Source organism: Physeter macrocephalus, chromosome 18 (assembly GCF_002837175.3).
Source record: "Physeter macrocephalus isolate SW-GA chromosome 18, ASM283717v5, whole genome shotgun sequence".
Taxonomy (NCBI): Eukaryota; Metazoa; Chordata; class Mammalia; order Artiodactyla; family Physeteridae; genus Physeter; species Physeter macrocephalus.
In genome coordinates, this window is record NC_041231.1 from 55,818,453 (window position 1) to 55,845,711 (window position 27,259).

A 27,259-nucleotide genomic window follows, 5' to 3' on the forward strand; every position below is an offset into this window, starting at 1 on the left:
CGTTGCGGAGCACAGGCTCTGGACGTGCAGGCTCAGCGGCCATGGCTCACGGGCCCAGCCGCTCCGCGGCATGTGGGAACTTCCCGGACCGGGGCACGAACCCGTGTCCCCTGCATCGGCAGGTGGACTCTCAACCACTGCGCCACCAGGGAAGCCCTGTATTTGGTTTTGAGATGGGTGATCAGTCACTCCCGACTCTACACTCCAGTCACCCATCCAGGTCTGCTGGTAGTTCTTCACCAGACACAGTTGCACCTCAATCCAAATCTGCATGTCTATTTTTTTCCCTAAGTAACAACTTAGTATTGTAAGCTGCAAATTCCCAATGTCAGGAATAAGAATTCAAACTTAAAAGGCTGGAAATATAGCCAATGCAGGGGACGCGGGTTCGATCCCTGGTCCGGAAAGATCCCACATGCCGCATAGCAGCTGAGCCCATGTACCACAACTACGGAAGCCCGCGTGCCCTAGGGCCCACGCGCTGCCACCACTGAGCCCACGTTCCGCAACTACTGAAGCCTGCGTGCCTAGAGCCCGCGCTCCGCAACAAGAGAAGCCACCACAATGAGAAGCCCGCGCACCACAATGAAGAGTAGCCCCCACTCTCCACAACTAGAGAAAGCCCGCGTGCAGCCATCGCAGCCAAAAAAAAAAAAGCATGTTCAATGTTTCCATTCTTAAGGACTGAAATAGTAGTACAATTTAGTCAAATAAAATTATTTGTTTAGGCAGCATGCTGTCCTTTCCTAGATCTGAGAGCCATAACACCAGCCTGCAGTTTTCTGATTTAGTTCTGTTCTGGTTGAAGGTGCTGAGATTGTAGGTTTATTCCCTCAGTCCGGGCCCCTCTGGGCCGCAGCCTCTTCCTCGTATTACCATCAACTGGTATTCCCTCATCCAGGTTCAGGTGCTCATGCTTCCAGACTGCTTTGCGTCTTCCCTTAATCTAATCAGAAAGTGTCCCTTACAAATATTTATTGACCAGAGGTGGGTGTAAGACAGGGACTTACCCTGATGATAAACAGCATGCAAATAACTAACAGTAATCCAAACAAATTTACTGTTAGGGAGAGAGGCAAGTGAACGTAGTATGAATACAAAGAGAGAGAAGAGTTTCTTCGAATGCAGAGCTTTTGGGCAAGGGAAGCCTGTCTCTGTCCTCCAAGGGTGGATACCTGAGAGGCAGAAAGTGGGGAGGCACAGCAGTGCAGGCCACAGGGTGAGTGTGGGAGACATCTGGGGGACCAGAAATGGGCACAAGGTCGGGTCCGGGCAGCATTAGAAGAAATCTCAGACTAGTGGGGGTTCTTGTCCAGAGCACGTGCTCCCAGGTTCCTCACGAATGAAGCAGGGAGGCTTTTTATTCCTCCTACCACATCACTGATGTACCACAGCTCAGTTCAGAAAATGAGATTTTATACTTTTGGCCTAGCTTTAAATAGGCAAGACCACCTTTACATCATTTTGTGAATATTAAAATCTCCATTTTCCTTCCAACTGGCTAGTTAACACAGGTCATCTATTGTTGTTTGCACTGACTGCAGCCTTTTCTAAAATACAAGAACTCATGGCAACAACTTTATGAGAGAATTGTATTTTGCTTACTGGCTGTTCATAATGGTTAGTGGTGGGCAGGCAACCTCGGAAACCTCTACTTGAGCCCTTTCCAACTCTTCACACATCATTGTTCTCCCTCCCAGGCACGGTAGGCCTCCCCATTAACAAGGTCCAGCCACTGGATTAACCTAAAAACCAAAGGACCAAAACAAAACCCCCTTCAGACCCCAAACCAGGCCTGACCCCATCTGTCTCTCCCAGTGTGGCTGCCGCCATGGCCACCTGCTGCACAAGAACCTGAGCTAGAGTATACACACTGCAACTTCACATCCAAAGCCTGTGTGCTGCAGGCCTTGAGGTCCACGGGCACTTTCCAAAGGGCTGTTCAACAGCCCAGCCTTGCCATGGAGAACAGCCCAACATTTTAACTCTTCCCGTTTAACTCCTGCACTCAACTCCTAGGTAAGATCAAACGTGTTCCCTGGACAGTCCATCACTTCACTTTGCTGATTTTGGATCAGAAGTGCTGACCAGATGCCACTAAGTCGACTAAATATCACTCATGGTTATTTTCCACGTGGTAAATCTTCACTTCTAGACACAACAAGGTCACCTTCATAGGAAGCCACCTTACTTCCTGAGAATAGGTTTAATTTCAGTTTCAGTTACTCTGGCAAACATATGGGGATGTGGGTTCTCTTATGTGCTGCTGGTGAATACACCATCTGGCACAAACTTTCTTTTTTTATAAATTTATTTATTTATTTATTTATGGCTGCGTTGGGTTTTTGTTGCTGCACGCGGGCTTTCTCTAGTTATGGAGAGTGGGGGCTACTCTTCGTTGCGGTGCGTGGGCTTCTCATTGCAGTGGCTTCTCTTGTTGCAGAGCACAGGCTCTAGGCACGTGGGCTTCAGTAGTTTTGGCTCACGGGCTCTAGAGCGCAGGCTCAGCAGTTATGGCGCATGAACTTAGTTGCTCCGCGGCATGTGGGATCTTCCCAGACCAGGGCTCGAACCTGTGTTCCCTGCATTGGCAGGCGGATTCTTAACCACTACGCCACCAGGGAAGTCCCTGGCACAAACTTTCTATATTAAAAGTCTGAAAATTCTGCATAACCCCTGAACTTGCAATTCCCTTTTTAGGAAGACATCTCCTAACTGTAAGGTCCATGGGGGCAAGGTTGTATCACGTCCACTTATTTACTACTGTCTTATTCCCTTGGCTTAGCCCAGAAGCACATGCGCTGAATTAATATCCTTTTCTTCTCCCTAATTTTTTTTTTTTTTTAACTCTTTTGGCCGTGCTGCACGACATGTGGGATCTTAGTTCCCCGACCAGGGATCGAGCCCGCGCCCCTTGCATTGGAAGCGTGGAGTCTTAACCACTGGACTGCCAGGGGAGTCCTGAATTAATATCCTTTTGAGGAATTACCCCTTTCCAATTCTGGGAAACTCCTCTGGGGCTGCCAATGGCAGTACCTGTTCTCCTACTACAGGTATGGGTCCCTGCCCATATCAGTCCAGGGATGGGCAGGTGACCTAAAGAGGCCCAATAAGAACCTTCCTTGAGACCTGCTGATGAGGCCCCTCTCTGTGGTAGAAGTCAGAGGTCTATTTTAGTTACACATTGCCAGGAGCTTTCTTTATTGTATATGGAGTTTCTTTGGTACTGACTTTGTGAACCCTTCTTCTTAAAAGATGTATTTGTAATTTAACTTTTTGAGTGGACAGAGATTCATACAATTCAAAGCTAAAAGCATATGAGTATCCAGTGAAAAGTCTCCCATTTCAGTGCTCCATCTACACAGTACTTATCTTGCCAGCCCTGCAGCCAATGTTAACAGTTTGTGGTGTGTTCATTTGGAGATCTTTTCTGCATATACAGGATTATATAAAAACTGTTTTGCATCTTGTTCTTTTCACTTAATATGTCTCGGATATGTTACCATTTTAGTATATAGGGTTTACAGCTGCATTGTGTTCAACTGTATGGACACACCATTATTGATTTAAGTGAGCCCTTATTTAGATGGTTTCCAATCTTTTTAAATTTCAATGATTAAAATCTTCAGGAAAACTCTCCATTAGGTGCCTAGGTTCATTTGCAACAACAATCAGTTGTGTACCTTCCAAGAATATGTCTGGAGGAGTAATATTCCAATGTTTAACAAACTGATCAGAAGCCTCAAACAAAATAACAGAGCCTAGAAACTCCAAACCCTCTGCTGGCTGCCTCACAAGATGGTCTGGCACTGGCCCAGCCTCACCTGGTGGAGACACTTCCGGGCTTTGTCATACTCGCTCCTCAAGCAGTAGGCGCTGCCCAGGTTGAACAGCATCACGGTCCGGGCTGAGTTGACAGAACTGGGGTAGCATTGAGGGGCCCGCTTCCCAGCTGGGGAGAAGACCAGACACACGTGAAGAGGCTAGGCCAAGGGCCAGGGAGCAACCCCCTCTACTGCCCGAAGAGCTGCCCAGAATAAAGCCTAGCTCTACTCCTCAGGAGGACAAAGGAAGGACACAGAGGCTCAAGGGTGTGTCTTTGGGAAGCAGGCCAGGCTACTTAAGTCTTTATAAAACGTCTTACTTACAGGATTCCATTGCTTCATTTTCACCTTTGTCTGATCCTACAAAGACATGAAAATAAACCTGAGGGGGTCGGACAACAGAGTGTATTTTCTAAAAACCTAATTTTCTTTATGAAATGGAAATCTAATATTAAAGCAATCTACCACAGTATTTCCTTTTCATGTAGTAGAGGTTCTAATAAAAGATATGAGAATGCTGCCTACCACCACCACCACCATGGCCTGAGAAATAACCCTGAATAAAGTGAAAACTAGTCTCACTCCCTCAAAAACTTAGCCATAATTTAAAACTTGACTTTTGAATGCGATACTTTTACTTGCCCCTGGATTGTGGAATCCCTCTGAAGAGAAAAATATAAGAATCAAAATAAACTGTTCTAACACTATCAGCCTTTCAAAAGTTAGAATTTAGACCATGTGATAATCAACTCCTAGGTCTCCTCAGCAAACAATCAGTATAAAGTAAGTACAGCCAAAACCGTACAGTGCCAACCTAAAACTCCCTTCCCTTTACAACCGTGCCCTTAAATTTCCACACATCCTGAGTTACAACGGAAAGGCAGTGGAAATGGTGAAGAGTGCTGATCAAATGTGTCCTCATTAACCTTGGTCCTGCTCATTTGAAGAGATCCCTAAGGAGACATCAGTGACATTCTCCGGGTTCAAATGAGTAATAGCATCAGAGATTCTGTCCAGAGAGATGAGGGCTTCTGCAGCATATAAATGGCCCAGAAACCTAAAATGAAAAAAAAAACAACCAGATTCCAAACTGAAAAGTAGGTCATCACAAAAATACCCAAGTATAATAGAATTTGGTGTATGTGTGTTTCACATATTTCAAGTCTTTGACTTGAAATCTAAGTTTATAAATGGATTGATTAAGAGTCATTTAAATTTTATCTCTTTAAAAATATCTTAAATATACAATCATTTTTATGTTCGCTAAGTAGGAACAAATGACATATCAATTAAGAGAGCAGTTTAGGAGCTTCCCTAGTGGCGCAGCAGTTAAGAATCTGCCTGCCAATGCAAGGGACACAGGTTAGAGCCCTGGCCTGGGAAGATCCCACATGCTGCGGAGAAATTAAGCCTGTGCACCACAACTACTGAGCCTGAGGTCTAGAGCCCGCAAGCCACAACTACTGAGCCCGCAAGCCACAACTACTGAGCCCACGTGCCACAACTACTGAGGCCTGCGCGCCTAGAGCCTGTGCTCTGCAACAAGAGAAGCCACGACAATGAGAAGCCCGCGCACCGCAACGAAGAGTAGCCCCTGCTCGCCGCAACTAGAGAAAGCCCGCACACAGCAACAAAGACCCAACACAGCCAAAATTAAAAAATAATAAAAAAAAAGAGCAGTTTAAAGAGCAGTTTAAAGTTGGCAGTTCAATAAAACTACAGTTCAATAAAAATTTAAAATAAAATAAAATAAAGTTGGCAAATTTACGCTGTTCTGTTTATACAGAAATAACATAAGAAGGTAATGAAGTTCTAAAATAAGAGGCAGATCCGAGGATGGATTCCCCGGGAGCGGAGGATCAGAATTAGGGTCCTCCAGGGAGTTCCCTGGTGGCCTAGTGGTTAGGATTCTGGGCTTTCACTGCTATACCAGGGTTCAATCCCTGGTCGGCGAACTGAGAACCCGAAAGCTGCGCAGCACAGCAAAAAAAAAAAAGAAAGAGAGAAAGAAAAAAAAAAAGAATTAGGGTCCTCCAGCCTCTGCTGCTGGAACAGTCAAAAGGCACCAGGACGCCAGACCAGATCTGGGTTGGATCAGCTTTACTTCTATTCCAAAGGTGTCCTCCATTTCACATCGTCTATTTTATGTCCACTGATGTTGGGCAGATGTGCTTTCCCCAGGTTTACAACAGCCTGCTTCTTCCAGTGTCTTACTTGGAGCCATTTTCCCCATGATCATCTGAGTGATTTTTCAAAATTAAAACAGCCTCAGCCATATTACACCCTTGCTCAAATCTTAACGACTTTTCTACTTGAGAACAAAATAAGACAAACAAAGCTAAACTTATAGATTTAAAGCTCTTCACAATTTGGTCCCACTTTCCTGTATTCCGTCAACATTCTCACTCCCCCAAAGATTCTTCTGTTCCCACCAGACACAGTGTCCTGGGCGGGACACCCCACTGTGCTCCCTGTGGCCTTGCCTCCTGGGGTGCAAAGCCAGGCCAAAATCCAACTCCTTTTAAAGGCCAGCTCAGTTCTCACCTCCTTTAGTCGGCCTGTCCCAACTGAGTCTGTCTACATGGATCTTGGGTCCTCAAATCTTAGGCTCTTTTCAGTTTGACCATTTTCTGGGATTTATGCACATTAATCACTCAAGAGCTATTTCTTTATTAAGCAATTTCTTTCTTCTAACTAGCAGGAGCTGTAATGCCCTTCTATTTTGCTTCCCCACCAAATACCCTAAAAGAAATGACAACTTTTAAAAAAATCAGTAACCTCAAATGTATTTTGAAATAACATATTTTAAAAAACTTCATTAAAGCAGTATCTACAAGCCAATAATCATTGTAAAACACAAACACACAAATTCAAAGAACTACTTCAAATTGTTTTCTGTGAATTTACTTAAAAATTTTTTTAAACCAAATTAAATGCCTTCATGACACTCGGAGCCCAGAACTCCAGATGAGGTGTACGGAAGGCAACAAGCAGCTGGGTAAAGCTGCTGTGGTATCTGGGCTGCCACGGGCAGAAAATGCTCATCCTCACTGGAAAGATAGTGGCCTGGCCAGTAATTACAAACCAATGCTTAGGATAGAACAGTTAAGAGAATTAAAGATGAAGTTATCAGACATGGCTTGGCTCAAGGTTGGCTAAGAAATCATAAAATCTAAGAATTTTATTGTTTTGACATTCAGAGGGAATAAGTTGATAAATGAGGTTAAAAACCCTCCAATAAATGCCAAGTAAAGAATCTAATTGGGATTATTTGAGAATAGTGATCACAATGTCAGCCAGAGGATTAAAAAAAGCAGAGAGGATTCGTGTTTCATTTTTGTTAAAAAAAAAAACACACACAACTCTGCTCTACTAACGGCCACGCACACCACATCTGAGCAGCGCGTGTCCAGTGGGGCGCAGGCCGACATTCCTGACTGGTATTTCACGGGGCTGGGCCACGGGAAGGAGGGAAGGCGCCTTAGAGGTAACGCGACCGCCCTGACCTCGAGCTCAGGACCCTCCAGGCCTGGATATTGGACAAGGTTTTCTCACAGGCAAGCAGGAGCGCTCATACTTGAATTGTGACAAAGTCTCCTATGTTCCTGGATGCTCTTTTAATTTTGATTTTTTTTAACACAAAGCATGAAAAAAAACAAAAAACAAAAAATAATACAACACAAGGCATGTTTGGGGAACACTGACCTGAAACAACCTTAATCAATGTTAATTTTAGATGCTTGTATAAAGTAATACTTTTTTAAAAGACAAAAATAATTAAACATTTATAGAATTGTTCCTCAGAGTACGATCTCACAGTTCTAAATGTTGCATGTTACAAACAAAGGGCGCTAAAAGGCAAAAGAACATATTTTGGAAATTATAATGAATATAAAAACAACTATCCTAATGCTATGCAGAGTACTTGTGGTCTTGGATAAAATTTCTAGCATCAGCATCATACAAAGATTCAAAGAATGCTGCATCTTCCTCAATTTCCATAAAAGAAAAGATGATTTGCTTTAGAAAAATTTTAGAATGACAATGACACTAATATTGAAGAGGCATCTGAAGAGTTTAAATAAAACTCATGTACTCAGGAAATGGTACAGTAGTCTGGAAAAATATTTTAAAACTCTTATTTGTCTACTTTAATTGCATTCTTCAAAGCAGATTTATCCTGTTGACCAAACTCCTTTTTGTGTGGGTCTTCTCCCTGAGGACTCAGCTTGTTTGGGAGCTAATATGTGATAACATGCTCCAGTCAGACCCAGCAGTGGACACTACAGAGCCCAAAGATTCTGCTTCCTAATGCTCAGGACGGCAAATGCCGTTTCCAATAACCCTTGAGGTGCAACAAGTGAAAAAAATTTCACTACCAAACACACAATTACCAAATTAAGAAAGAAACTTTTTGCTTTCCCTAAGATAATTTTCCACTGGGGGAGTAAAAGAAGCAATATGCACTGTAAACTAACTGAAACCCTCCAAAGAAAACAAACCAGGGACACACAGGGCAAGTCACACTTACTTCAGGGATCCTGACAGCTTGGGCTGCTGAAGAAGTTTATCTGCATGATTCAAAGCCATAAGGTTATCACCCAAAGCCAGAGCCACGTAAGCACTACAGGCGAGTATGGAGCACCTGGAACACAAAAGGCAAGGGCTGAAGACCTGAGTTACAAAGTGACAATGATGATATTTGTTAAACAGGAAAGAACGCCCTAATTATAGCTGTGGCAATCTGGACACCAGGAAAGGAGAGAGGAAGCCACGGTACTAATGGTAAGAATTAGAATGATGTGTAAACTACCGTCTGAGGCTCAGTTTAGCTATTCACCTAAATCATCTTTAGCTTCCATCCCATCTCCAACAAAATAACGAAATGGAGTTACAATACATATTTAGCCTGTAAAAAAATAATATAGTTAATGGCCTAGTGAGAACTTACTTCCATAGAACATTTCTTTTAACATCCTAGAAACGCTATGGAAGCACATTTGCGATTCTGCTAAGAAACACAATTAACTTACTAAAAAATCCATTTAGCTCAGCTTACTGTAAAGTGTTCTCCTCTGAAACTATTAAGAAGTCTATAGGTCTTGCTAAGCAACAGTATCAAGAGTAACTGAAAGAATTTCACTCACATAGGTACTATTATCCTAAATGAATATTCAAGGAAAAAAACAAGCTGAATAAATACATGTGAAGATAAAAAAATTTAAGTTACACCGATTTTGCTAGGTTGGGTTGGAAACCTAAATTTCTGTTTTGTTTTCTACTTAAGGGGCAGCTCATTTAAAACAAGTCTAGCCAAAGACTTGACACTAATAGATCATTTGAATGTTAAACAACCGCTCCACAAAGCAATCTTAAAATAAACCCCTGTCAAATAGAAATGAGGTCTGAATGGCCGACCACAAATGACCTGACTTAGATACAGGGTTTTGAGTTATGTTTACAAATTACAATACATATGTATATCATGAAGTGCACTTGGGTTGTAATTTCAGTCTAAGGAAGAATGTAACCATCCTGGCAACACAGAGTTTTCTAACACTCTGAAATCCTCTGACCAGAAATGCCCCTCCGGTAAAAGCACAGCCAGGCAAATTCAGAAGCAGCCTGCTGTTTCCTCCTTACTGGCTCACTCCTGATTGCTGGAACCTTAGAAAATTATCTACTAAACGAAAAGCAGCCCCTCAACTCCTAACAACATAGAAAAGTAGACTGGCACAAGGAAATTGGTATTTATGGCCTTAGGTTATGATGATAAGGGCTAGAAGGTTGCCCACTTTGGGTCCTTGTTTTATATCAGTGTAGAAAATGAGATCCAAAGTGATTAAATGTATTCACTAGCTTAGAGTATGTGATTAAAGTCTGGACTAACAGGCAACACTGTGGACTCTCAATTCACAGTTCTTCCCATCCTATCACACTGCTTCCCTGTCAATTTCATAAGACTGCCCTAAAAATAAAGTAGAAAGAAAAGATTACATTATGATTTTCCTAATGCATACATAACTATGCACGCATATGTAATCTGTCTTTTTAAAAAGGAAGAAAACAGAATTTAATTGAAACGTTACAAGTTTAAATTTTGTTACTGAGCACCTAATGTAAAATCTGAACCCTGTTCATAGAAGAGAGTAATTTAAGAGCAGGCAAGTAGTGTTATTTCCAAAGGGATTTTCCTGACAAGCCGACTGTCATCCTTGTGTCTCCAAGAGCTGTCTTCACTTAGCAAGGCTACCCTGTAGCCACGGCCCCTGGGGGGAGTCCTCTCCCTGATGGAGGACTCCAGGGCCCACAGGACGGAGGCACTGGCTAATTATCTCCCATTTTCAGGAGCACTTCAGTGGTTAGCTCTGTGTGGTGAGATTAGGTGACTTAATTTCCTCTTTTGGTTTATTTGTAGTTTTATTTTAAAATGGCAATAAACATTCATTCATCAGCCAGATATGCATTATGAAGACAAAGAATGACGTTTAAAGGCCTAAGTCTCCAGAGGCCCAAGACCACCATCATCTCATGGCTGTCATACAATTTAATATCCGTTTTCATCTGTGACTTTGCCAAAGGCCAGGGTAAAACATAGCTCCTTAAAAGCAGACCTGCACCTTTTGTTTCCTACACAAAGACGAGAGCAATTTCTCACCATCTGCAGTAGGTGTTTAATAGGTAATCACTGAAGACCACAGCTTTCAACATTTTAGATTTACTTCTCCAGGCACCCAGACCCCCACCTGTCCTGCTGGCAGGCCACCTTGCTGACCAGGCCAGCTTCTTCCCGGCTCCCAAACACAGGGGAGTCACCCTGCACGCTCTAGGTCCTAGAGTCTAGGACAGGCCTCACCTCAGGCAGGCTTGCTGGGAAAAGCCTGCCCCGGCCTCTCCTGACAGTAGGGGGGCTATTACTGCTCCAGCCCACTGTCAAGCCCACTTTGGGTCCAGAAATCAGTCATGTAAGATTTGCAGGATTCTGTTTCCCAAACTATAATTATGTATAAGGTAAAAATCTTGTTTTCCTTGGCTTCTACCTCTTTCCCCGTAAGATACCATATTAAATTAGAACAAGGTGAAAGATTTATACTAATAATACAAGCCTCCTATTAAAAAATACTTGAATATGTGAATGCAAAACTTTGGGGCATTTATGCTCCTCTTCTCAGAGTGCCTTCCAACCCACCCTAACTCATCTCTCACCACCCTCTCACTCATCCTCCTTTTCCTCTTAGAAAACAACACTCCACTCTACATAATTCCTGCAGACCAGTCACACTAGAAACACGTACGGCTCTCTCTACTGAGCCTCTGGAGAAATCACTTTACTTCTGATAGCTGCTACTTAAAATATTGACCCCCACCCACCAGCCTGCCCCACTACTTTCTTACTTCCTTGAGTCACTGTCCAATCTGCTTTACCAGCCACTCAGTGGATCTGACAGTTCATCAGACTGGAAGAACTATACCTCAAGGGAAAGGACACGCTAGCTTCTCCCCCCCACTGCGGCAGATCTGACACAGCCCCACCCTCTCCTCCGCATGCTGGAGGAGCTGGCTTTAGGTCCACAGAATGCCAGCCCTTGGAAAAGAAAGGAACAAAAAGATGAAGAAGAAGAAAGAGAGAGAAATGGGGAAATAATTTTCCTTAAAGGACCAAACTACAGCAACAAGCTATGTTAAGACTAGGCATTAAAATTTGTCAAGCCGGGCTTCCCCGGTGGCGCAGTGGTTGAGGGTCCGCCTGCCGATGCAGGGGACACGGGTTTTTGCCCCGGTCCGGGAAGATCCCACATGCCGCGGAGTGGCTGGGCCCATGAGCCATGGCAGCTGAGCCTGTGCGTCCGGAGCCTGTGCTCCGCAACAGGAGAGGCCACAACAGTGAGAGGCCCGTGTACCGCAAAAAAAAAAAAAAAAAATTGTCAAGCCATATATTCTGTGAGTAAAATGAACCAAGTGTCTGAAATAGCTCAACCCATATCAAAAGAGGCTAAAATGGGGGTAAATCCAGTCAGTCACCATCAGTCAAAAGAATATAAATTCACAAAGTAACTTCATGGCAAATGTTATTTGAAAAACTGGCTCAAAAAATCCTATAAAGAATTTCTTCCAATAAACTGAACATGGTACTGGATTTTAAATTTTAAAAAAATATACAAGCTGTTCCCATTTAGCTACAAAAATCTAGAAAATGTTAAACCTGTCAACTTCCAATTCAAGAAAATTTAAGTTAAATTAGATAAGTTTTTCACTTCATGTCTTCTGTAAACACTTTGCTCTTTCTTTTTTTTGTGTAACATTTTGCTTTCTGATAACAGTTCTGTGCAAAAAGAATCTTACTGACAAACACACCCCAAATCCAACACTAATATAAGCCCAGCTCAAAGAAGCTGAAGAAGTTTTCCTCCTCAACCAAATCTAGCATCTCAAGGAACCCAGTCTTACCCCTGGTGGCAAATAAAATGCAACAGTCACAGACATTGCATTTTATACATGGACAGGACCTTAAGATCATGAAATCCAATTTGACAGAAGAGGAATGAAAGGTCCAAAGGGGTTAAATGATTTGTTCAGTGTCAGCAGGAGTCCTGTGGGGTTTTCTCCACAGTGGGAGACCACTGAAGAATTATTCTAACCCTGGCTTGTGATCAATGTGATCATCAGTTCAGCTGAATGGGGTCCTAGGACTCAGGTGTGAATCATGCCGATGTGAACACAAACTGCTGATAAGGTGAAGGATATGTCACACAGGCAGGCTCCCGCTTTGGCAGAGTTTATTAGATAAAAGAGTTTCAGTAGGACCAGACCCAGCTGTAAGACTGAAATGGGGTCAAGTCTCTAGCAAGAGCAATATGAGATTCAAAAGATTATTAGCTATAAACCTGTTTTAGGAATGTCTCATGAGCTATAACAGAACCACTTGTGTAACACCAAAAGAAATATGATTCCTTAAGTACACTAAAACTGCCTGTAATATTAATGTTATCAACCATTTGTTTGACTCATCTTCTTTTATAAACACTGGCCTATGGGAGGTCCCTTTTAACTGAATGGGAAATAATTCACTGAGTGTCACATCAGAGTCTAAAAGAACTAATTAAGGTTCCATAATTTATACCTGTGGAATAACTGGGCCTAATTAAATTTGGTCTGAACATTTCCTTTTATCCATTTTGAGCCTCTTATTAAAAAAAAAAACAAATTGAAATTTCATTTTTATCTTGTATGCTTTAAGTCTGGCCCCAGTGTTATTTCCTACCCTTTTCTAGTTCCGTTATACACTTTTCCAGCTTCTAGAGAAGCCTCCAATTTAGTTTTAGAAACTAAAAGTTCGCTAATACCACAATCCCAGAATGAATAACAAAGATGACCCTACATTATGCAACATATAAGACTTCATACATATCCATGACAGTTATTAAAACACTATACGACAATGAAATTTTTTTTTTTTTGGTTGTGCCACTTGGCTTGCAGGGTCATAGTTCCTCAACTGGGGACTGAACCCGGGCCACGCAGTGAAAGCGCCGAGTCCTAAGCACTGGACCACCAGGGAATTCCCTAAAATGGTAATATGTGACTAATCCTATGAACTTATTTCTTTATCATAAGATACCACTAGTATGCAAAAGAATTAATAAGTTGAGCTCTTACCTCATACTGTATACAAAAATTAACTCAAAATGAATCAAAGACCTCAACTTAAGTGCTAAAATTATAAAACTCTTAGATGAAAATATAGGGGTAAACCTCATGACCTTGAATTTGGCAGAGGATTCTCAGATATGACACGAAAAGCACAACCAATAAAAGAATAAAACATAAATTGAACTCCATCAAAATGAAAAATATTTGCGATTCAAGGACACCTCCAAAAAAGTGAAAAGACAACCGACAGAATGGGAGAAAATATTTGCAAGTCATATATCTGATAAGGGTCTTGGGTCTCAAAACACATTTCTCTAAAGGAAGAGATACAAATGTCCAATAAGCACAGGAAAAGATGCTTGACATCATTAGTCTTCAGGGAAATGCAAATCAAAGCCACAGTGAGATACCACTTCATATCCACTCCAACGTATATTCAAAAAGATGAATAACAAGTGTTGGTGAGGATGTGAAGAAACTGCAACCCTCCTACACTGCTGGTGGGATTGTAAAATGGTGCAGCCACTTTACATTTTAGGTAATTCCTCAAATGATTAAACAGCTACCATAGGACCCAGCAATTCTACTTCTAGGTATGCACCCAAGCAAAAGAAAAACATGTCTACACAAAAACTTGCACATGAATGTTTATAGCAGCATTATTCTTTTTTTTTAAGCATTATTCTTAATAGCCTAAAGATGGAAACAATCCAAATGTCTAACAATGAATGGACAGACAAAATGTAGTATATACATACAATGGAGTATTATTCAGCAATAAAAAGGAATGAAGTACTGATATAGACTACAACTTGGATAAATCTTGAAAACACTATCCTAAATGGAAGAAGTCAGTCATAAAAGCCCATGTATTATATGATCCCATTCATAGGAAAGTCCCAAACAGTGAAATCTATAGAGAAAGAAAGTAGATTAAGGCTGGGGAGTAGACTGGGGATAAAGGGGTCACAGCTAAAGGGTGCAGGGTTTCATTTTGAGGTGATGAAAATGTTCTAAAATTGACTGGGCTGATGACTGCACAATGCTGTGACTATACTAAAAAACACTGGATGGTATACTTTAAATGAGTGAATTGTATGGTATGTGTGAATTATATCTCAATAAAGCTGTTTTAAAAATACAAGATATGAGTGACAGTCAATAAATGTTTGACTTAAAAAAATATATATTAAAAGTACATCCTTGGGACTTCCCTGGTGGCACAGTGGTTAAGAATCCACCTGCCGATGCAGGGGACACGGGTTTGATCCCTGGTCTGGGAAGATCCCACAGGCCGTGGAGCAAATAAGCCCGTGCGCCACAACTACTGAGCCTGCGCTCTAGAGCCCGTGAGCCACAACTACTGAGCCTGCGTGCCACAACTATTGAAGCCCACGTGCCTAGAGCCCATGCTCCACAACAAGAGAAGCCACTGCAATGAGGAGCCCGAGCACGGCAACGAAGAGTAGCCCCCACTTCGCTGCAACTAGAGAAAGCCCGGGCGTAGCAACGAAGACCCAATGCAGCCAAAAATAAATAAATAAATAAGTAAATAAATTTATTTTAAAAAAAAGTACATCCTTATAACCAATCACTGTATGACAATCATCTCCCAAATGCATGTGGCAACATTAATATTTAAATCAAAGCAATTGGCCAACATATCAATCCCACACATGCTTCTACATTCTAAGATTCATTTGGACCTTAGGCCTTTTAAAGACAAATTTTTCAGAAGAGATATTCAGCTAAATTTTGTGGCATGTGAGAAAACTGACATAGGAACAATATTACACATTTGTAGAAACCATGTATCAACAAATACAAACACTTCAAACAATTCTAAAACCTTAAGAGGCAGCATTGTCCAACAGAAATATAATTGGAGCCACGAGTGTAATTTTATATTTTCTAGTAGACACATTAAAAGAAGCAGAAACAGGTGAAATTAATTTTAATAGATTTAAATTAATCCAATATATCATTTCAACATACAGTCAATATAAAAAATTACTGACATATATTACATTTTTTAAAGTTTTGAAATCCAGTGTGTGTCCTACATCTGACCTTTCACCAGCCACATCTCATGTGCTCAGGGGCCACATGTGATGAGTGGTTCTGGTACCGGACACTGCAGTCTTAGGGTCTAAGGAATACACGTAAAATACAAAGAAAGGGTTTTTTTGTTGTTGTCAAGAAACCAAGTTTTCCATGTCATATCACCCCATAAGTGATATATATGTAAGAGAAACTGACCATTTATCAGTCATTAGTGGTTAAATTATATTTCCCCAAATAATATATTTAAAATTATATTAATTTTGAAAAATTTCAAAATACCTTAAAAATTTTAAGTTAGGTATAATTTTTATACCTAAAATACATCTTTTTTTGAATACACACAAGTAGCCACCAGCCCAATTAAGATACAGAATATTTCTTTCACCCGAGAAAGATTCCTTCCAGTCAGTTCCCCAACCACTGTTCTGATTTCTATGAACATAAGTTAGTTTTGTATAGTTTTGCCTGTCGTATAAATAAAATCATACAGCATGTACCTTATATTGAGTAAAAGGAGAAACACGAAATGTTTTGAGTTTCATATCATGTTGACTTGTGCATCAGTAGCTTGTTCCTATTTATAGCTGAGTAGCATTCCAGTACACGGAGTTGCCTGCAATATATATATATTTTTTAACTCTTTTAAAAAATTTTGGTTGCACTGCGGGGCATGCGGGATTTAGTTCCCCGACCAGGGATCGAACTTGGCCTCCTGCAGTGGAAGCGTGAAGTCCTGACCACTGGACTGCCAGGGAATTCCTGGCCTGTAATTTAGTTATCCATTCTGCCACTGATGCATGACTGGGCTATTTCTACTTTTTGTCTATCACAAGTAAAGCTGCTATGAAATTTTTGCATGGACAAGTTCTCATTTCTCCTAGACAAAACCTAGAAATAGAATCTTCTATTTAAAAACTTTAAAGTCATCGCATTTATTTAACTCAAGGCTACAGAGTGTGTGTGTGTGTGTTTTCTTTTTAAAAAAAAAAATTTATTTATTTATTTTATTTTTGGCTGTGTTGGGTCTTTGTTGCTGTGCACAGCCTTTAGTTATGGTGCACGGGGGCTACTCTTCGTTTTAGTGTGTGGGCTTCTCATTGCAGTGGCTTCTCTTGTTGCAGAGCACAGGCTCTAGGCACGTGGGCTCCCATAGTTGTGGCACGCAAGCTCAGTAGTTGTGGCACACGGGCTTAGTTGCTCCGCGGCACGTGGGATCTTCCTGGACCAGGGCTCAAACCCGTGTCCCCTGCATTGGCAGGCGGATTCTTAACCACTGCGCCACCAGGGAAGTCCCTGTGTGTGTTTTCTTAATTGAATGAAACCAGTGGCTTTGCAGAGCTTTAGGTGGTTCAGGAACTGAAGCAATATTCTCACAGTGTCATTATATATATGCTTTTCTTCATCCATTATATCGGTATCTCTAAGTTCATCTGAGCCTCACAATTAAACTATTTAGTTGATTTCTGAAGACATTTTCCTGTTTGGAGGACAAATTTCTGTTTTAATTGTGAGAATATTTTTCTGAAAGCTACCTTTATTTTAATACGGAATCTCACAATTGCTTCAGGTGTCCTATGCCTTCTGAAAACATACTTGTAACTCAGTTAGAATGAATTTTTTTTGGCCCCATCTTCTTTTACATACAAATGAAAAAAAAAGAAAATAGTCAAGAAGCTCTGAACCATATGCTAAGAAGTGGCCATTAGGACAGTCATGATAATTTACAGCATATTAGTTATGCTGGAAATAGGAAATGAGGTTTTGCACTGGTGTCTTGGGTATTACAGAGCAGAGGGGTCAAATATAATAGTCCATAAAAACTAAACTATACACTAGTCACACACATTTCCAATCACATAAAAGAATTCAGGTCGGAAATGGATGAAATCTCTAAGAATTCCAGGATCTCAATGGAGAACGACTGTGCTCAGACCCCTTTCTGTAGAAGACAGCTGGCTCCTGCCACGGAACTGCCCTTTAACACACCCAACTGCGCTGGGAGCTTTTATAGCTTTGAAAATTACGACACAAATCTTTTACGACTCCTTCCCCCACACCATTTGTCTCCACATTACCGTTACTACTGTCCTGCAGAGCGGTTCTTTTTATAAATCTACCCTAAGGCTCCTTCTGTCTTGTTCCATTTCCCTTCTCCCATCTGCTCCATAAGAAAAAAAGGTTAATATATATCAGCAAACCCATCTTTACCTCACTTTATGATGATGGAATTCCCTATGGAGACCCTTTGCCCCTTTCCACAAAAATAGGGAAGTAGTTTTATTTTCTCTGAAAACCACCAATCCTCCTACTAGGGTGTGTGGAAAAACAGTTGTGAAAGGCACAAAACTCTTTGGGAGGAGGTATGCCACCCTGCACATACCCTTCTCTTTAATGCCACTTACAGAAGGTAAAGTTAAATTACACAACTCTGCAGCTGTTCAACCAGTGTGGAATCATAAACTTCTTAAATTGCATATGCATACATAAAGCAACCCTAAGATTAGTATTCATTCAAATATATTTGTAAAAATTAAGTTAACCTTAAATATCATTTCAAATACCTTCATCATTAAGGATTCCCCTTAAAAACTGTGCACAATGATATTCACTGCAGCGTTATTTGTAATAGCAGAGACTGAAAACATTATAAATAGCTAAATATAAATCAGTGTTAAATAAACTGTCATATCCATATAATGCAATTCTATGCACCCATTAGAAAGAATGAAACAGAGCTCTGTACTGATATAGAACAATCTCTAAAGACATATTGTTAAATGCAAAAAGTAAGGTATAGAGCAGTGTGGAACTCTGCAGCTGTAGTGTAAAATTCCCATATATATACATATACTGGGACGATAATGAGAAATCTCACTGGAAGGACACGTAGGAAACTGGTCAGCAATTGCCCCTCAAGGGAGAGGAAGCAGAGGACTGGGATTGGCCAATATTCACTTTACACTGCAGAACCTTTTGTCTTACTTGTATTTTTACCATATAAAATAACCTATTAAAGATAGATGAACCCTGAGATAGCTATAAAATGCAGGTGGCTCCATAAACAGAGAAATGTATAGAAAATATTAGGCATATTGGGGAAGAAATGGTACATTTTTGGGGCAAATTAAAGCATTTTCCCAAATATGGTCCTGGCTGAAATTTACAATCCACCCCTTCGCATCAGCTCACTTTATACCAAACCCAGTTTAGCTTTACTTAACTTGCTCTGTTTTTACACATTTCCACTCGGATGAAAATCTAGCATAGTGAGTTTATTTTAGTTATATGGTTGGAATTTGATTTTTTTTTTTTTTTTGGCCGTGCCATGTGGGATGTTAGTTCCATGACCAGGGATTGAACCTGTGCCCCCTGCAGTGGAAGGGCATATTCCTAATCACTGGACAGCCAGGGAATCCCCAAATTTGACTGTTTTTGTTTTTTTAAAAAAAAAAAAAAAAAAAAAAAATTCCATTTTAGGGACTTCCCCTGTGGCGCAGTGGTTAAGAATCCTCCTGCCAATGCAGGGGACACGGGTTCAAGCCATGGTCTGGGAAGATCCCACATGCCGCAAGCAACTAAGCTCGTGTGCCACAACTACTGAGCCTGTGCTCTAGAGCCCACGAGCCACAGCTACTGAGCCCACGCGCCACAACTACTGAAGCCTGCATGCCTAAAGCCCGTGCTCCACAACAAGAGAAGCTACCACAAGAAGCCTGCGCACCGCAACGAAGAGTAGCCCCTGCTCGCCACAACTAGAGAAAGCCTGTGGGCAGCAATGAAGACCCAACGCAGCCAAAAAAAAAAAAAAAGAAAAAAATATATTGCTGTGGAGTGAAATAAAATGGAATTAAAAAAATTTTTTTAATTTATCTTTGGCTGCATTGGGTCTTCGTTGCTGTATGCAGGCTTTCTCTAGTTGTGGCGAGCGGGGGCTACTCTTTGTTGCTGTGCGCAAGCTTCTCATTGGGGTGGCTTCTCTTGTTGCGGAGCACTGGCTCTAGGCACCCAGGCTTCAGTAGTTGCAGCATGCGGGCTCAGCAGTTGTGGTGCAGAGGCTCTAGGGTGTGTGGGCTTCAGTAGTTGTGGCATGTGTGCTCAGCAGTTGTGGCTCGCGGGCTCTAGAATGCAGGCTCAGTAGTTGTGGTGCATGGGCTTAGTTGCTCTGTGGCATGTGGGATCTTCCTGGACCAGGGATTGAACCTGCGTCCCCTGCATTGGCAGGTGGATTCTTAACCACTGCATCACCAGGAAGTCCCACAATATTCTTTTGTATGTTTTGTTTTTGCCATTGTTTCACCAGTAATTTGTCATAGTATTTTTTTATTTTCTTGCTATCTTATGACTCATACAAGAAATGAGAATTCAAGAAATTTTAATATAACTGAAGATTATTGAAAAAAACAATTACCTTTGTCAAGTTTTAAAAAATCAAAACACTGCTTTCAAAACCTTATATGGCCAACTCCTCATTTCTAACTAAATTTGAGATTTTAGATTTTCCTCCACATAATCAGAAGATTAATGCTTTCCTCCTGACAATAGGATACAGTGGGAATATACACATACATAAAACCCAGGAAAGAAAGGTTATTACTGCAAAGTAGGAATCTGACAGAATAAAATAAAGAAATAAAAAGCTGCTGTTTTGTTGAACAGGGTGCCTGGAGCCCTGAGCTCGCTGACAGCAATGCAGTGCCATGAACACACTGACCTGACAACACATGACCAGAAAAGGGCACATCTGCTGGCCAGTCTTTCCTCCAAAGGGATTCACTAAGATTAATAAAGTAACTTCATTTTTTAAAAGTTGGAAGAAACAGATATCCAGTAAGTAGATAAAAATAATCAGTTATCCCACTACTAGAAAGGTTCTGACACAGATCCCTCCAGACTTTTTTTATGCAAACAGACATATATGTGCGTTATTTTATAAAAATATAATTTTAAACTGTTTAGACACAAATCTTAGCATTTTATAGTTCTGTTCCAAGATTTATTTGGAAAGTTAAATGACGTTAATCAAATGAACTATACTATGAAAAATTATACAATTATGGATAGAGCCATACCTTATTTGTTTATATAAAATAAATTCTAGATGAAGCAAAAATTTAGATTGGTGCTCGTGATAGTGTATCAGTAAAAGTGCTAGAAAACATGGCTAAATTATTTTTTATATCTTGGAGGCAAGAAGGCCTTTCCAAACATTGCACAAAATGGAAAAAAAAGTAAAGAAGATTGATAAATATGATACTTAATAAATGAAACTCTGCTTTACAAAATACCAGAGGGACTTCCCTGGTGGTCAAGTGGTTAAGACTCCGTGCTCCCAATGCGGGGGGCCCAGGTTCGATCCCTGGTCAGGGAACTAAGATCCTATATACCGCAACTACTGAGCCCGTGCGCTGCAATGAAGATCCAGTGCAGCCAAAACAAAACTAAACTAAATACCAGAAACAATGTTACAAGACAAATGATAAAGTCCAATTTCTTTAATATAGAAAAACTCTTATAAAAACAAAAAGGGGGGCTTCCCTGGTGGCGCAGTGGTTGCGCGTCTGCCTGCCGATGCAGGGGAACCGGGTTCGTGCCCCGGTCTGGGAGGATTCCCACGTGCCGCGGAGCGGCTGGGCCCGTGAGCCATGGCCGCTGAGCCTGCGCGTCCGGAGCCTGTGCTCCGCAACGGGAGAGGCCACAGCAGAGGGAGGCCCGCATACCACAAAAAACAAAACAAAACAAACAAACAAAAAAAACAAAAAGGATGAAAAACCCAATACGAAAATGGTAAATCCTACAAACAGGAGGTTCACAGAAAAAGTAATATAGGTGTGATCAATAAACCTTGGCATCAGACTAAGCACCTTGAATGGACTGAAAGAAATGCAAAATTTTAAAGTGAGGTCATTTTCCACTTATCAGGGTGATCAAATTACCATAAGAAGAAAAGATGCCCCAAATCTCACCACCTAGTAGCTAATCTACTAAGTAATATAATTTTCTCCTAAGTGTTTGACATCTGCTTTTGAGGGCAGTGCTTTTTCTTTTACCTCTGAATCCCCTGCGACTAGCACAAGAATGTTTGTTGGAAAAAACGTGAATAAACTACCTGCAATGCTACCTGCAATATATAAATGTCTTAACTATGCTCTTGTCACTTTTTGCAACTTAATAGGTGAAAAAATAAGCAATGATGGTTTTCTTTCCATTTTAATTTGCAGACCTATTATTGAAATCATTCTTAAAAGTAATGCTGAACCATTAATCAATCCTACTTCCAAAATATGAAAAAACCATGGTCAAAATATCCCAAATTTGTTGAAAGATAAATTTATAGACTTAAGAAAGTCAGATAACCCCAAGGAAGATTAAAAACAAAGAAAATCACACTTAGACTCATCATTGTCTAAGTGTTGAAAAACAAAGACAATCTATGTTGACAGAAAAATGGCACCTACAATACAATGGCTGTCATCAGACAGTGGAGGCCAGAGGATAATGCAGTGACATCCTGAAAGAGCTGACTGAAAAGAAAACAAAAACAAAACCTAAAATACTGTATTCAGTGAAAACATCCTCCAAGAATGAAGATGAAATAAAGACAATTCTAGATTTAAAAAAGAAAAAACAAACAAACAACCACAAAACCTTAGGAAAACAAAGACCTGTACTATTAGAAATGCAGAAGAGATCTTCAGACTGAAGGGAAATGCTTGCTATCTTATATAAAAACTAGAATCATCAGGAAATGGTACTCATGTGGCTAAACATAAAGGACTACTCTGTTCCTTTTAACATATATATGACTGTTCAAAGCAAAAATAATGGGGCTTATAATCTACACAGACAAAAATATAACTTAACCAAACGAACATAGATGAAATAGAAAATATGAAGAGCCCTCATCGATTGAAGAACTTGAATTAATTATCGAAACTTTCCCGCAAAGAAAACCTAGGCCAGATGGTTTCACTGGTGAATTCTATCAAACGTTTGAGGAAGGAGCAATACCTATCTTATATAAACTCTTTCAGAAAACAGAGGAAGAAGCACTTCCCAACTCACTCATATGTTCAGCATAACTCTGAAACTAAAACCTAACCAAGACACCTTAAGAAAGAAAAGCATGGACCACCCTTCCTTGTGAACACAGAAGCAAATATTCCTCACAAAATATTAACAGATCCAATCCAACAATTTATAAAAAAGGTAATAAATCCTGACTAGTATGGTTTAGTCACAAGATTGAAAGGTTGGTTTAATATTGGACGTTTAATCAACATAATTCATAACATTAACAAAATAAAGGAGATAAACAATGTGCTTACTTAATAGATACAATGCTAATTTTGTTTAGATACTCACTTTAAGTTTTCTAATTCCTGTTTTCTCAATGGGGAAGAAGGTGGAGCTGGAATGCATTTATCTCCATCGTGGCTTTTACTGCTAAAATAAAGATAGACTGCTAATTATGAAGCGCATGAATAAACAATTAAATGTAAAATTTTGTTTCCCTATACCCACTCCCATGCAACTTTTTATGAAAAAAGTGTAAAAGATCCAAAACACTGAAAAATGCTTAGTAAATCGGTATCACTAACATGTTAAAGCTACACTGCATATGAGTTTCTTTTTCCCAGTATATGATACCACTTTAAAAAGTCTCTAACAGAAAAAATATCTCTACTATACAAAGGAAACCACTCCAGTATTTTCACACATTTCTCATTCTTCTGTCTTTTACTAAGTATAGTAAAGCATAACCCCTTGATGGAGGAAAAAACATTCCACAATTTTGTTTCAAATTTTTTATAATAAACATGTTTTTCTACTATAATCAAGAAAAAATGCTCTGAGATGGAAGACTTGAGTTTAAAGGTGCCATGTGTAAAAAGAACTCTCTACATATAATGGTGTTTGTTTTATTACTAGACAAACTCTCCCAATTTCTATAGATTGGCATAATATTTAATTGATAGTAGGAAACTAGAAATGTATAGAAATGTTCTGGAGGTCAGTGGTTTACAGTATGTTAAGAGAAAAGGCAGAAGATAGTAAGAAAAGAGAAGTTTTAGGGATTTAAGTATTTATTTTAATAAAAGTAAAAAAAAAAAAAAAAAAGCCATCTCTGACAGCAACCGGATTTCTTGCAGTGATTCCTCCTGGCAGTGAAAAGCTGTGACTTTCAACTTGCCTCGTTTAAGGTTCTTTCCTCACTTAGGCTTCACCTTATTTCTCTCTTCCAGAAATACTTAAACATTCATACTTTCCTTTCTTATTACTCAAAACAGAGAACTTTGGAAATTCAGGCTGCAGATTTCAAGAATTCAACTACAAGACAGAGGCTGACTAATGAAGTCCTAAAGATTTCACCAAGGGAGGTCAAAGGGGTCAGAATACCTGCAAGTGTCACTGCTTTCGCTGCTCTCTGTGTTGCCACCTAATTGATTACTATTTTTAGACCCATTTTCCTGCTTTGGATCTTGCTGTTCTTCAGGTAACAGCAACAAGGCGTTTCTGAGACAAATGGCTGCAAACTCCATACTGGCTACAGGAATGGCTGAAGACTGTCCATCACTGAAAGAACAAAACCAAGTTAGCTAAGATAACGAAAACAATAAATAAAACTTTTCTATTATCAGGAATAAAACCAATATAACTGTAAATAAAAACTTTGCCATCTAAGAGGTAGAAATTTTAATATAAGCAGTTATAAGAGAATGCTAAAGAACCCAAATCCTAAATATTATACGGGGCATACCTTGGAGATATCACAGGTTCTGTTCCAGACCACCACAATAAAGCAAAGATTGCAATAAAATAAGTCACATGAATTTTCTGGTTTCCCAGTGGATATATAAGTTATGCTTACACTACCCTGTGGTCTATTAAGTTTGCAATAACATTATGCGTAAAAAAACAATGTACATACCTTAAAAAATACTTAATTGTTAAAAAAAATGCTAACCCATCATGAGCCTTCAGCAAGTCATAATCTTTTTGCAATAGCACCATCGATGACCACTGATCACAGATCACTATAACAAATAATTACGAAAATGTTTGAAATATTCCAAAAATTACCAGAATGTGACACAGAGACACAAAGTGAGCAGTTGTTGTTGGAAAAATGGCACCAACAGACTTGCTCTATGCAGGGTTGCCACAAACCTTCAGTTTGTAAAAAAAAAAAAAAAGCAATATCTACAAAGCTCAATATAGCAAAGTGCAGTAAAAGGAGGTATGTCTGTGTATAAGATATAAAAAGTATAAATAATAGATTGCAAGTATATACATTAGACACCACATTGTGTCTATAGGAATGGGACCAAGGCTAGGAGACAACCTGAAGGATATCTGCAACGTCAATGTTAAACTAACAAAGGAGTTATAGACAAGGAAAATTGTAGTGAAGGCCAGGACAGGTACAGTCAGAACTAGAAAGGGAAGAAAGTAGATTTTTCACATTGGAGCCTTGTTTTGGTTGATGTTTGCTTTTGGAAATACCTTATTTACACATTTTGAAAAAGCAGCATTATTTGTCTTATAACTTTGTTGAGATTTTATATAACTTCCTACTGGTTTTATATATCAAACTAAGTCAGCTTTATTAGGGGGAAAAAAGTGAAAAGTGGTAAGAGTTTTGAAACTGTAGGAAAGTGATGCTTTAACTTGTCTTTTGAAAGAAATCTGCATTATTGTTGAAATAAATTAAGAGCAAAATATTGTGTGCCAGATACTTTTTTAAAACTTTGGGAAAACTTTTAAATGGTAGTGAACAATTTTATTTTTGGGAAAAGAAAAAAAGGGGCAAGTTTCTTACAAATCCTACTGCTCTAGAAATAAGAGCAACTCCAAATTGGAATCTTTGTAAAAGATAAAGATATTCATATTTAAAAGTTGTTCAATTGAAAAGTAGTTCTACATGTGACAGCTTTATAATACTTTTGTTTATATATGTGTTAGTACTTTTTTCTCCTGATACTAAGAATTAGCTTTAGGGACTATGAGAAAATAAAAATAACTAAATCAAAAGTATCAGTGATAAACTATATAAAAAGGAAACATCAAGATGCCCTCTTCTGGACATTCTGAATAATGGCACTGAATAGACCAGGGTTTCTTAGGGCATCAACAATTTCAGCACCCATGGATGTAATAAACCAAAATCATGTCAAATAACATTCACCACATACCTATGTATAGGAGTCTATTTCTTGAAGTAGCAATAAAATCTAATTACAAAGTGGCTCCTCCTATGAAGTAATTCCTAAGCATATTTTTCATACATAACATTACTATGAAATATTATTATACACTTTCTCTTAGCAAAATACTTACTTATATACAGTATTTTGTATGGACTGTGATGCCAGAACTATTTTACGATGATAGCCTTGACCAACAATAGACTGTACAATTCCTTTTTTACTTGGAAGACCTTTAGTTTCTTGTTCAGAAGTCTACAAAATACAAATAATTTCCAATTAATTTAATGGAATTGTAAGATGCGGTATGAAAAATAATCCAGTACCTTTTACAATTACTCTAAGAAAATTCTTAAGATCCTTAAGATTCTTAAGATCAATGTGGAGTTTTGGGTGATACAGGAAATGTCTGGTAGTGAAGAGAAGAGTACATGAGTCTGAAAGTCTGCAATATACACTACACTTTATTAATATAAGGTCTGAGGTAACTCTGAGGAAAAAAAGCAATTCAAGAATGACTCAAGTGGGACTCTGTGCTTCCACTGCAGTGGGTGTGGGTTCGATCCCTGGTCAGGGAAATAAGATCCCACATGCCACAAGGTGCGTCCAAAATAAAAAGAATGACTCAACTAACGAGGTCCTACTATATAGCACAGTACAGAGAACTACATTCAGTATCCTATGATAAACCATAATGGAAAAGAATATATATTAAAAAATGTATTAAAGAAAAAAAAAGAATGACTCAAGCATTTATCTAGAATGATTTATTTGGACCATTCTGTGCCCCAGGCACCATGCTGCATGTGATGGGCACGTCGATGTCAGAGTAAGGAAAATAAAAGCCACAAAAACACAGTGAACAAGAGAAGGGAAGCAGCTACACTTCCTAAAACAGATCTTTTCCTTCTTAATTGAAAGTATTAATTGAAGTGTCAACAACATATACACACTAACAAGCTATATATGTCAAAATTTACGTGCGTACAATTCTTACCTTCTAGGAAATTAAAATTCTAAAGCCCTGTAAACATTAAACTGAAAATAGTAAAAGCAACTTACACATATAGTTTGTTTTTTTTTTTTTTTAAATTTCACTACAATACATCATCTCACTACAGGAGCTTGGTGATGCCAATTTCCTTTATCTTCCCCCTTCACTCTAAGTCTCCGATTTACCTGCATTTTGTAAAGTCCTGCAGATTCTCATACACAGGAACAAACTGGAGCCAATTCATAGGAACTTGCAGAGATAAAATCTGCCCTACAAAAAGTCCATCTCTAAACACAAATGTTTCTGTACCATTTATTACTTCTTGCTCCGTAACCGAACTTTCTTATAGTTGTACTTCCATATATGTATGACTTTTAACAAAACAAGGATTCACTTGTAGATTCATTTTATTTTTTATTTTATTTATTTATTTTTTTGCGGTATGCGGGCCTCTCACTGCTGTGGCCTCTCCCGTTGCGGAGCACAGGCTCCGGACGCGCAGGCTCAGCGGCCATGGCTCA

At 39.6% G+C, this 27,259-nt stretch overlaps 1 protein-coding gene and 1 non-coding gene across 3 annotated transcripts in view; one reads left to right on the top strand and one right to left on the bottom strand.

The window, feature by feature from the left end:
* CNOT10 (CCR4-NOT transcription complex subunit 10) overlaps positions 1-27,259 on the bottom strand; it is a 69,007-nt gene that overhangs the window by 2,548 nt on the left and 39,200 nt on the right. For both annotated transcript variants that reach the window (XM_024116525.3, XM_007125246.4), the window contains exons 11-17: positions 25,878-25,999; positions 23,937-24,113; positions 22,902-22,982; positions 8,356-8,469; positions 4,751-4,881; positions 4,149-4,184; positions 3,825-3,952 (exon numbers count right to left, since the gene is read on the bottom strand). In XM_024116525.3, the coding sequence (XP_023972293.1) occupies positions 3,825-3,952; positions 4,149-4,184; positions 4,751-4,881; positions 8,356-8,469; positions 22,902-22,982; positions 23,937-24,113; positions 25,878-25,999 (789 nt within the window). The remainder of the gene's footprint in view (positions 1-3,824; positions 3,953-4,148; positions 4,185-4,750; positions 4,882-8,355; positions 8,470-22,901; positions 22,983-23,936; positions 24,114-25,877; positions 26,000-27,259) is intronic.
* Positions 20,835-20,907, top strand: TRNAG-CCC (transfer RNA glycine (anticodon CCC)). Its single transcript has one exon. It is a non-coding gene; the product is annotated as a tRNA-Gly (tRNA).